This window comes from Mixophyes fleayi, chromosome 3 (assembly GCF_038048845.1).
Source record: "Mixophyes fleayi isolate aMixFle1 chromosome 3, aMixFle1.hap1, whole genome shotgun sequence".
Taxonomy (NCBI): Eukaryota; Metazoa; Chordata; class Amphibia; order Anura; family Limnodynastidae; genus Mixophyes; species Mixophyes fleayi.
Window position 1 is genome coordinate 258922183 of NC_134404.1, and position 12373 is coordinate 258934555.

Consider the following 12373-nt stretch of genomic DNA (forward strand, 5'->3'; position numbering starts at 1 on the left):
TACTGTGCTTTATGTGTAAAGTTATACACCAAATTTTGAAATACTTATATATACAGATCTGTAACACTGAAGTGAAGAGGCAATAAAAAGGCCTTCCGGACCTGATTGGTCATAGATCTGACTGGGCGAGATCTTGTCCATCATTGGGCCTCTGCTTTATTTTTTGTTATTTTTTGTTCTTATTTCTTTTTTCAAACTATAAAGTAAGAAGATCGGGCACCTAGGAGCCTGGCCCTAGCCTATCTGGTCTGGCCCAACATTGGTGTGTATCCTGGTTGCTCGCCCAATCCACAACCCCCGGCATCAGCCACCCAGATCAGCCTGATCCGTTCCTCCTTCTTCCCCTTTGCCAACCACCTCTGTCTTCCCCACTGACACACATGTAGGGCACTCATTTATTTATAGTCAAGACTCTCTAGTATATACAGCACTTCATTATCTTATTATATTGGTAACAAATACGGTAATGTGACTTTAACATTTACTACAAACACCGTCAAGACACATCTCTACACTATGGTGAGGCATAAGTATAAACTTGTTTAGCCTGATGAACGCCTGCAGCAAATGCTACTGTTTTTGAGCTAGGCGCATCCTGATATGCGTCTGACTGAACATATGTGTGTTATTATACTTTTTTTATTGGCATATTTTCCTATGTACGCTCTGGTCATTAGTGATGCTTGAACAATACAGGTGGTACAATAGATAACCCTGTGAAGGTGCGCAGGAACATCTACAATTGTTATAGCCTACAAAACTTTGCTATCGCCAGCAGGAAGTGATGGAAATTGCAATACATCCCCCATTGGAAGCACTTCCCTATGTGAGAGGGAAGTATGGCATTGCTGCTATGCCGTTTTTTGTATTTAGATATCTATAACAAAAAAAAACACCAGTCTAAAAATAGACAATTTAAAGACTACTTTAAAAGTAAACAGAAACATTAGTGCTATTTTTCCACACAAAACAAAATCTAATTGTGGATGCCAAAGTAGGCACATTCATGCACTTAATCTGTACTCAGCAAGAACACATCCTCCCGCCTGGATATACCCATCTCTTCCCACTTCAATTTTGAGCCCCACAGACGGCCCATCTTGACCCACAAATTTATACTTTCAGTAATAAAATTAAGTAGGGTCATAAAACTCTGCCAAATTTTAAACTTGTGCAACACGTGCCTTCCCTTTTAAACGTTTGTTGAAATGCAGACCAATGAAATACACTATTATTTTTTTTAACCTCATTGATTTATTTGCTATTTTGATTAGTACAGTAGGTGATAAAGCTTATTTTGTAACTGTATTTATGGGAAACAAATTACAAATATAAATAGCGCATGCATTAATCATGCACACTAAATGTATGCAACCTTCAGGGTTAATTAGAAGCCAATTTAATATTCACATCAACAAGTCAATTAGTTGATTTTGCATCTCATGATTGCTTAGATAAATATTAGAAGTCCAATTAATCTTCACGAAGCCACAGCCTTTAGGAAAGCATACACAAAAATATCTGGCAGACATGCAACATCATTACACATATTACAGCATAACAATAATGTATTAAATGTATTAACGTATCCTTTAAAAAGGACATGAAAGTACAACAGTGGAAATTGTCATATATGAAGCTAAAGTACATTGTTCAGCCTAATACTGACTTTACATTGTAGCTCTGCTAAAGACCAAAATGGGATTGTGCTATACCTCCCACCTCTATTACAGACAGCTGAGTCTACATCTGAAAATCTTTAGGATACTACATTAATTGGATCTATTGCAGTACAAAATATCAATCACACCGTAAAACACAGCTTGCCAGTTAACCTGCTTCTTTGTTGGACTTCACCAATCCACATAGCAGATCAGTTCTGCAAGATCAGCAAGCCTCTCTCGCACTTTGCTGCTTCAAATGTTGTTAGATAGACAAGCACCTCCATTTTAACATAACAAACTGCTAAAATGAGGAGCATAATGCATATATTAAAGAATAAACACTTCAATTATTTCAGTTGTTATTTATTTTATTTTTTTTAAATCCAGTATTTTTATTGAAATTTTTTAAGATATAAACATACTAAACAACAAAAAGAAAAGAAAAACAATCGCATACATATCGGAATTAAATGACGGAATTTACAAGATTACATTAAAGCATAATAATAATAAATGTGCTATATTCATTCAGGATCATACATCGTAAATGCTTATACATAAGTATGTTACACATGCAGGGTTTATTACATGGACTCAGATACTTATTATAAGAACTGCGGTAGCCATACATTTAAGTAGATAGAGCATCTGTACTAGATGACATAGGATAGAATGGAGACTCTAATCATCTGTACCATATATTCTCAAATTCCTTCAGAGCTTGTCTGCTAGTATAAACAAATCTCTCGTGTCTTATGGTGGTATTGACCAGTGCCTTCCAATTTTTAACCCTGGGACTCGTCGGGGCCAACCACAGCCTCGCTATACAGACCTTAGCCAACATCAATAACTGTGAAATGTACATTTTTGTCAGTTTATTAACTTTCCCCTTCAATCGGAGCCCAAAGAGACAAGTGGCCGGTGAACTAAGAGACACTTCAATTCCAGTAACCTGAATACATCTCCTGATCCTTCGCCAGAAGATTTGTATACATGAACACTCCCATAGAAGGTGCCAAAAGTTAGCATTGATCGAATTGCATTTCGGACAGTTAGGGGTAGCATCCGGGTGAAATTTTGCCAATCTAATAGGGGTAAAGTAGGCCCTGTGTAAGATAAACACCTGTATTTGTTGAAATTTTAATGATGAAGTATAACCTTTAGTACTGTCTGTAACCATTTCCCACTCCTTGTCTGATAAAGGGCCAATATCTATTTCCCACTGATTCCTCAAACCATCCAAATCATCTGCAGTGGATTTATAGAGAAGACATGAATACATTCGAGAGATCAGACCTCTATAATCCAAGGCCTGTAATTGTTTCCTCAGTGGATCCACCCCAAACACCAAAGTCTCCCCTTTAAATTGTGTGCTTAGGGCGTGTCGTAACTGAAGGTAAGAATAAAACATTGTTCTGGGTACAGAAAATTCCCCAACCAACTGTTCAAAGGATTTAAGTACATTTGTATCATAAAGCTGACCCACCGACACCACACCCAACCGAGACCACTCCCTGGCCCTCTTCACTGTATTCAACTTCTCAAATTTCTTTGCCCCCCAGATAGGAGTATATGGATCAATGTCAGTTTGTTTCATTATTTTATTACAGATTGTCCAAATCTTAACTGCCTGAATCAGGAGCGGAGGAGCCCGCATACCAAGCCGCCCCGCCAGCAGTGACTGTAAGGGAGTGTGATTAGAATTAAATTGGTGTACCAACACCCAATGTAGCTCATGGTAATCGGGGTCCGAAACCCATGCCTTAAGGTGGACCAATTGAGAGGCAAAATAATATAATTTCAAGTTAGGAAGAGCAAATCCACCAGAATATCTGGATCTATACAGCGAGCTGAGCTTGACCTTAGCCCTTCCCCCTCCCCAAACCAATGAAATCAAATAGCTATCAATGCATCGGAAAATGGAGGGTGGAATATATACAGGTGACTGCTGGAGTATATGTAAAAACTTTGGCTGCACCAGCATCTTAATTAAATTTATCCTGCTGAAGATAGAAAGCGGGAGCTTCTTCCATACATGAGTTTTTTCTTTAATGTATTTGATCTGGGGCAGCAAATTAAGTTCTACATATTCAGCGGGGGTATTAGAGATCCATATTCCCAAGTATTTGAATTTCGATGCCCATTTTAACTGTAAGCCTTCTGGCATTGTCACGGGACACTCCCATCCCAGAGGGAACACGTTAGATTTATCCCAATTAATTTTTAGGCCGGAAAAAAACCCAAATCCATCAACCACCGGCAGCAAATGTTTTAGGGAAGTGTCGTGATCTGAAAAGAACAACAGCATATCATCTGCATATAATGCCACCTTATCCTCTCTGTGCTCTGATCCAAGTCCCACAATTTCTTTATCATGCCGGATCTTACAGGCCAGCGGCTCTATTGCTAATGCAAACAGGGCCGGAGACAACGGGCATCCCTGTCTAGTACCCCGCTCTAATTGAAATTGTTGAGAAAGATGCCCATTAACACAGACCCGCGCCACTGGATGTGAATACAAAAGTTTAACCCATTTTATAAATTCCGGGCCCACTCCAAATCGGGACAATACCTCCCACAGGTATGGCCACTCCACCGAGTCAAACGCCTTGGCTGCGACCAAGGATACCACAACTTCGCTCTCAGAAGAGGGTGACCGCACCTGCAGGAGAGTAAACAGCCTTCTAAGATTGATAGACGTGGACTTGCCCGGCATAAATCCCGTCTGATCCGGATGAATTAATTCCAGCACCACTCTACTTAACCTCAAAGCCAGTATTACACTGGCTTTGTATAGTATAGTAAATACACTATTATTTAATTAAATAACAGATTTTGAAAATGTAATATATATTATATAACTTATAACTGTTAAAATATCACACATTCTGTTTTACAAAATAATATTGTCACCATTAACTGAAATTTTGTGCTTCAATATCATATTTTTAATCAAAATGTCTCGTTTGTACTAGATAGTCCAGGTTAGACATATTGGAGGCTAACTGTATCGGGTGTTAATGTGTACAGAGGTGCATATGCCATTGAAGTAACTACTGAATCACCACCAGAAAGCTATTATGAAGAAAGAGCATAAGCACCAGTGGTGAATTAAGATCACCCTGAGCCACAGGCGGTACTATAGCACTGTGGTATTGGCCTCATCACACACTGCCACACAGATTACCCATTGCTCTGATGGCAGGTAGCTAGACTCCCCATGTTAGTTAACAGTACTCTAACTGGCTTTCAACACAAACTCTTGCGAGCACAGACATTTCTTTAAATATATACTTGTACCATTAGGAATGGATGGGGCAGCCCTAAGTCCCATTTGGGCTTGAAAAAGATTTACGTTTTCAGAATATTTGTTAAATGCATCTGCATGCTAATTATAACATACTACTCACACTAATACACCTTTGCTACAATCACAATTTGTAACCTCAGCCATTCTCATTTCTCTTGTCTCAGATCTGACCTTTTCTCATTAGATTGTAAGCTGTCGGACGAGCAGGGCTCTTCCTACCGTTTGTTTTCATGCCTGCATTTTGAGTATCTACCATGTATGTCACTGTTTTATGTATGCTCTGTTTTCCAGAGGAGCATTGTGGTGACTTACAAATCTATTCATTATTCCCATGTCTTTTTGCCATTTAAAATGAAACTTCAACCACTTTGCATATCCTAATTATATGCATATAACCCTCCCAACTGCCCCGAGTCACAGACATTAAAAGGGGGTGGGGCTTGTACGTGGACATGGAGGCAGTTTATTTTGTCCTGATTCTGCATGTTTCAATGTTGGCTGATATGTGCAATCCAATGAGCTGTTGGTGCAAAATCCTATCTAACTACTGCCTACCTGTGCTCCGATGGTCCAGTTAACGTTAGAACAACTTTATTATGCGACAAGTTATTGTTGCATAACTATTTGTTTGACTCTCATATTTTAATGAAATAGCTCACTGTCCATAACAAAGGAACCACGTGAAAGACTTCTAAATAACCCACAATCAGTGGTGTAATTATGCTGCTGCAGGGGGCACAACTGCTATGGGGCCCAGAGGTGAGGGGGCCAGCAATGCCAGTCCACCCTCCAGAAGTCCCGCATCTGCTCTTTTAAATATGCGTGGGGGCTGGGTCATGTGCAGAACTTGGTCTTTTCTGAGCATGCGCAGGAAGGAGTGTACAAATGTGTGGATGACAGGTCCACAATAATTTGCACCAAACCTTATGTGTTTATGTATAAATTAGGTAACATATTTTGTGTACAACATGTAATCTATTTACAAAGAATAGTAAAAGTGCTTTAACAACCTTTGACATCTTCACAGCTGTCCCGCGTCTGTATCTGCATTACCTATGATGTTTAAAAACATAGAAACATGTAAATACATTGTTGTCACAACTTAGACCAAATGAAAGATGATTATACATAGTAAAAAATAGTCATATGTATAATTTCATTACTTTACACACTTTAGGGAATATCATAAATAGCATGACTGCATCTTTGTGAATCATGGATAAGCAAATAAAACTGTAAGGGGCATATTCAATTGTTGGCGTTATAGCAAAAATTTTAGCGGCGCGCGCACTATTACCGTCATTACGGTAATAGTGTGCGCAAATACCGGTATTACGGTACTTTTCCCGCTGGATTTCAGATCGCGGCTCAGGGAGCTGCGAGCTGAAATCATCATCATCATTTATTTATATAGCGCCACTGATTCCGCAGCGCTGAACAGAGAATTCATTCACATCAGTCCCTGCCCCATTGGAGCTTACAGTCTAAATTCCCTAACATACACACACACACACACACACACACACACACACAGACAGAGAGAGAGAGACTAGGGTCAATTTTTGATAGCAGCCAATTAACCTTCCAGTATGTTTTTGGAGTGTGGTAGGAAAACCGGAGCACCCAGAGGAAACCCCCCCATGGTCGGGAATTGAACTCATGACCCCAGCGCTGTGAGGCAGAAGTGCTAACCACTAAGCCACCGCAAATCCACCTTACTATTACCGTAATACTGGTAATAGCTTTTCCGCGGCGGAAACCGCGGACAACTGAATATGCCCCTAACACTCCATTGGCCTTATTTAAAGTTACATACAAAAACATGTCCGCACACTTGTGTTTCTACCTCTTTTTTTTAGTTGTACATATCTTAAGATATGGGCAACTTAAAAACCAGTGTATAGATACACCAGTTATTGCTATATTCATGGCTGCTGTATCTTTGCAGTGTTAGAAAAATGTTTTTCAAAAACATGTGTAAGTTGCCGGACAGTAGGGTAACAAGATAAACATAAAACAAGGTAGACAATATAAATACAGACATGAAAACAGAGAGTAGGTAGGGCCCTGCTCATGAGAATGCTTACATTCTAATTGGAAGAGGGCACAGCTGAAGCAAGGAGTGAGTGTGGCTAAGAGTGAAGACCAGGACAGTTGCATGGTTGCATAGTGAGAGTAGTATAGGTGGGAGTAAGGGTAGTATAGGTGGGAGTAAGGTAAGCTCTAATAAAGAGATGGGTTTTCAGAGATTGTTTAAAGATTTGATTGCTGTGGGAAAGTTTGATCAGTAGGGAATTTCATAAGCAGGTAGCAGCACATGAAGCGTTAGTAAGAGGTGAGTACCAGATACGAGGCACTTGTCAGGGGTAGATCTAGGAGGGCAAGAGGGAGAATATTTTGATATGGGCTTTGAGATGTATGAAGGGGTGGTGTTGTTGAGGGCTTTGGTAAGAGTGAGAAATTTGAATTGGATTCTGGTGGACACGGGGAGCCAGTGTAGAGATTTGTAAAGTAGTGCAGCTTATGTGTAGGGGCAAGAGAGGAAGATCAGTCTTGCTGCAGCATTTAAGGTGAATTGAAGCATACTGCTCTTATCTCTTTATTTTCTGTAATGGTACATTAAATTAAATATATGTTTCCGTCCAAGTATGGTGAAAGGGAGTACAAAACAGATTGGAAGGATTTGCTGCAAATAAATTGTTCAAAAACAATAAATTAATTATCATTTACCAGCTTTTAATTGAAATTGTGTCTACTATCTAAAATATGAAAGTGGTTTTTTGGTTTTTTTATTAAATAAAAAGTCTAAAATAGCAACGCAGAATTTTGGCTCTGTAATATTAAGGACTTGTACATACAGGTGTGGAAAAACACTTGTTAATAGTGAAAAAAAACACCTTTACTTTTAATAGAACATTAAATGTATAAAATCAAATGTGTTCTCTGAGCTTACCTTCAGTATAGTTTATTGTGTACTTAGTGAGCACCCCTAAAGACTTCCATTATATTTTACTGAGTATTAACATTAAAATTGTCAGAAATCGTATTTGTGCAGGCCAATTCGCATATATATTTTTCTTTTTACTATCAGCATTAATTAATTCACATTTTTTAGGCTTTTTGAAAACATGAACACTTATAAATAATACCTGTGCATACACACCATTATGACTACAATTAGCGATACTCCTGTAATAATATAATGTTGTCATTATTTATTCAATTTCATATAATTCTACTGTGACTGGATCACACATAAATAACTTATGGTATAAATTTATTTAAAGGAAATAGCGCAGGGCGCTTATTTATATAATTGCAAACGCACTTATGTTTTGATATTTTGTAAATTTTTTTAAGGGAAATCTTTATTTCTGAGACCTAGGGGTAAATGTATGAATCTCCGGATTCTTCATCTCCGGCGTGTTAAATTTAAGCGCTGAAGAGGCTGAACACGCCGGAGATGAAGAATCCGGAGATTCATACAGCAGAGAGTTTTCCGGCGGGTTTGAAAAGTGGAGATGTTGCCTATAGCAACCAATCACATTCTAGCTGTCATTTTGTAGAATGCACTAAATAAATGAGAGCTAGAATCTGATTGGTTTTTCAAACCCACTGGAAAACTCTCAGCTTGATACATTTACCACCAGGTGTTTGTTTTAACCTTGCTAGAGGAAATGCATTATTTCTGATGTATATATCTGATACAATAAGCCTTTGTTTAGGAAGTCTTTTGTATATCTTGGTGTAAGGAAATGCCTTGTTTGGGGTTTGCAACTTTTCTTGGGGAATTCTTTTTTTGGGTGAAATGTGTATTTTGCAACTGTTGGAAGACAGCACCCATGCTAATCTCATGTTGATTAGACCTTTGGATGTCAGTGTCCAATACCCCTTAAGGGAAAGAAAGGGGTATTTAGACTTGCTGTCAGATGTCCACTGTGTCCAAATTAAGATGCAGGAAATCACAGCAATGTTTTAGGATATCACAGATAAACATAAATATTGTTAGCTTTGCATTGCATGTAAATCCATTTTTTGGTAAACAAATTGCATCCTGATTCTAAAAATAGCCTGTGAGGCTGTGTCTAAAACTGTATATAAAGAGAGCCCTTGTAAACTGAAATGTATCATTCTGATGTTCCATCTGACCACTGATACCTTTAATCAGTGGAACTGTCCTTGTCAGGACATTGAGCGAAATAAACATCACTCTGTGCTTCAAGACCCAGGTTGACAACTTCTTCAATATTGCTGTAATCCTGTGACCTACAGATTAGACCCAAAATCTAATCTGCTTCCAGCTGTCTGAGGTTTGGACCAAGCTCTCCAGTACCACCATTCTGCCGCTACCCAGCAGCTCTGGCCAGTGTGATAGGCCCGGGGGGATCCAACCACAGCACCCTGATCCATAGTAAACGGTCAGGGACCCAATTGTACCAGCTCGGGAGTACACTAGCAGCGACAGTTAACCAGAAGGAATGTGGTTCTGGATGCCATAAACGAGTACAGCGGTGGCAGCGGGCTCCTCCTACTGCGTCAGAAGGGGCGTATTCAGAATAACGAAAGGGGACAGTGGCAAAGTAAGCCCAGCAACAACAGACAGGGTGGCATAGGCAGTCCATCCTGTCACATCTACCATATGAGATTTGTCAGATTCCAATATGTTTGGGATACTGTATAACAGCTTTGACTGAAAAAAATGTACACTTGAGAGGCCATTTAGGTAATAATGAACACAACATGGTAAGATTTGGCTTGAGTTTCAATAAAATGTTTTATAAGGACAAGACACTTAAATAAAAGCAAATAGACCAAATAACACATTTCTAAAAATATTTTAAATAAATACTATTGCAAGTACATACTGTATGGTAAAAACATTTCTAGGCATAAAATGCAAACAATAGGGTTAAATAAGAAGGTATTGGAAGTAATAAGTGACAAAAGAGAGCATTTAAAGGGACTACAATTAATTATGGAAATACATGGGATGTAGTATAATATATAAAAATATGAAAAACAGATTAGAAAATATAGCACTTCCAATCCCAAAAATACAAAAGCAGCAAGAAAAAAAAAGGTTTGTACTGGGGCACAAAATTGTAAACAAGGAAAATATTGTAGAAGATAAATCGAAAGTTGATATTTTAAATATTTTATTTCATCTGTATTGAGTAAGAAAAATTACTGTGATACAGGTTGTGTAAATATAGCCCATGCACACCATTAAAGAACAGTTATCAAAAATAGCAAAGCATTGTAAACTGAACACAGAAGGAAGTGTAGTTACACTACCGGTAAAACACAGGGCCCTGATGGAGCCAATCCACATGTGCTATAGGAAATAAATTCAGTGACTGCTGGATCACCTATTCTTATATTTATGGACTCCTGACTGATAACCAGGACATTGCCATAAGATTGCCAGAAAGCAGATTTGGTGCCAATCTTTACAAAAGGGAACACAGTCAGGACCAGGAAATTTTTATAAGATTACTTGGAGTGTGCGCCTATAAATGCGCTTCTCTACAGAAGTGCAGCAAAATGTGTATTAAAGTTTCAGCTGATCCTGAAAATATGATTAGCTTTATGATGAGGTAAGTTTTCAAACTGGATGATTCCTAACCACAGGAGGTGGTGATGTCTATTCACTAAAATTAAGCTATAAATTAGAGATGAGCGGGCTCGGATATCTGAAATCCGAGCCCACTCGAACGTTGCCGATCCGAGCCGGATCCGAGACAGATCCGGGTATTCCCGCCAATTGCAAAACTGAAACCGAGGCTCTGAGTCATAATCCCGCTGTCGGATCGCGCGATACTCGTATTCTATAAATTCCCTGCTAGCCGCCGCCATCTTCACTCGGGCATTGATCAGGGTAGAGGGAGGTTGTGTTAGGTGGTCCTCTGTCCTGCTATATCTCGTGCTGTGCTGTGCTGTTCAGTTCTGTGCTGTGCTGTGCTGTGTTCTGCTCAGTCCAGTGGTGCTGTGTCCTGTGCTCTGTCCTTCTAAGGGCATTGTTATTTCCCCATTATTCCCAAGTTATAAAAATTTTTAAAAAAAGTTAGAAAAAAAATAAAAAAAATAATTATAAAAAAAATAAATAAAAAAAAAATATCCAAAAACAATCCTGCAGTATAAGTCCATTGGTACTGCAATATTACAAAGTTCACTGATTCTGCAGTATAAGTCCATTGGTACTGCTATATTACAAAGTTTACTGATTCAGCAGTATAAGTCCAGTGGTACTGCTATATTACAAAGTTCACTGATTCAGTAGTATAAGTCCAGTGGTACTGCTATATTACAAAGTTCACTGATTCTGCAGTATAAGTCCAGTGGTACTGCAATATTACAAAGTTCACTGATTCTGCAGTATAATTCCAGTGGTACTGCTATATTACAAAGTTCACTGATTCAGCAGTATAAGTCCAGTGGTACTGCTATATTACAAAGTTCACTGATTCAGCAGTATAATTCCAGTGGTACTGCTATATTACAAAGTTCACTGATTCAGCAGTATAAGTCCAGTGGTACTCTCCTGTGCCGCATATCATTTTTAAAGGCTTTGCCGAGTGTGTGTGGCTTAGGGGTACGCTCTCTTGTGCTACATATAATTGAAAACAAAAATTTGGAGGATAAAGTAGGGAAAGATCAAGACCCACTTCCTCCATGCTGCAGAGGATGTAGGAGCAGGCAGCTGTGCAGTGGAATTCAGACCATTTGAAGGCGGAGGTATTGTGGCCCCGCTACCAAATTGTGTACCGGGACCACTGCACTATGCAGTCCAGAAAGCTACCTCGGTGAAACGTTTTGGACTAAAAACAATATTGTGAGGTGTGAGGTGTTCAGAATAGACTGGGAATTAGTGGAAATGATTGTTATTGAATGTTATTGAGGTTAATAATAGCGTAGGAGTGAAAATAAACCAAAAAAACTTGTTTTTAACACTTTTTGTTTTTTTCAAAATAAATCCGAATCCAAAACCTTAAATCCGAACCAAAACCTTTCGTCAGGTGTTTTGCGAAACAAATCCGAACCCAAAACCTCAAGCAAATCCGAATCCAAAACACAAAACACGAGACACCAAAAGTGGCTGGTGCACATCCCTACTATAAATGAATTGTATAGCTTTCATATAAGAAAGGGTATAGGTGGCGACAATTAGTAAGGGGCATTATGGGAGTGATTGAAGGAATGTTTCCCCCTGTGAGACTAAACTGGCAATTGCCCCGCTAGGGTTTTTATTTTGACTTCTTTTGGATAAACGCAATTAGAATTTATGAAAGTTTGAACTTGATGTGTGTTTCTTACTACTAATTAACCACTATAAAATCAGTTATTCCTAAAAATAATCTCATAGTCTCAGATATTTCGAATAGCCTGCAAGGTTTATCAA

General features: G+C 38.8%; 1 protein-coding gene across 1 annotated transcript in view; it reads right to left on the reverse strand.

The window, feature by feature from the left end:
* Positions 1 to 12373, reverse strand: part of PCNX2 (pecanex 2) — a 433517-nt gene that overhangs the window by 388171 nt on the left and 32973 nt on the right. The window contains exon 4 of the mRNA XM_075203493.1: positions 5985 to 6027. Coding sequence (XP_075059594.1) covers positions 5985 to 6027 — 43 coding nt within the window. The remainder of the gene's footprint in view (positions 1 to 5984; positions 6028 to 12373) is intronic.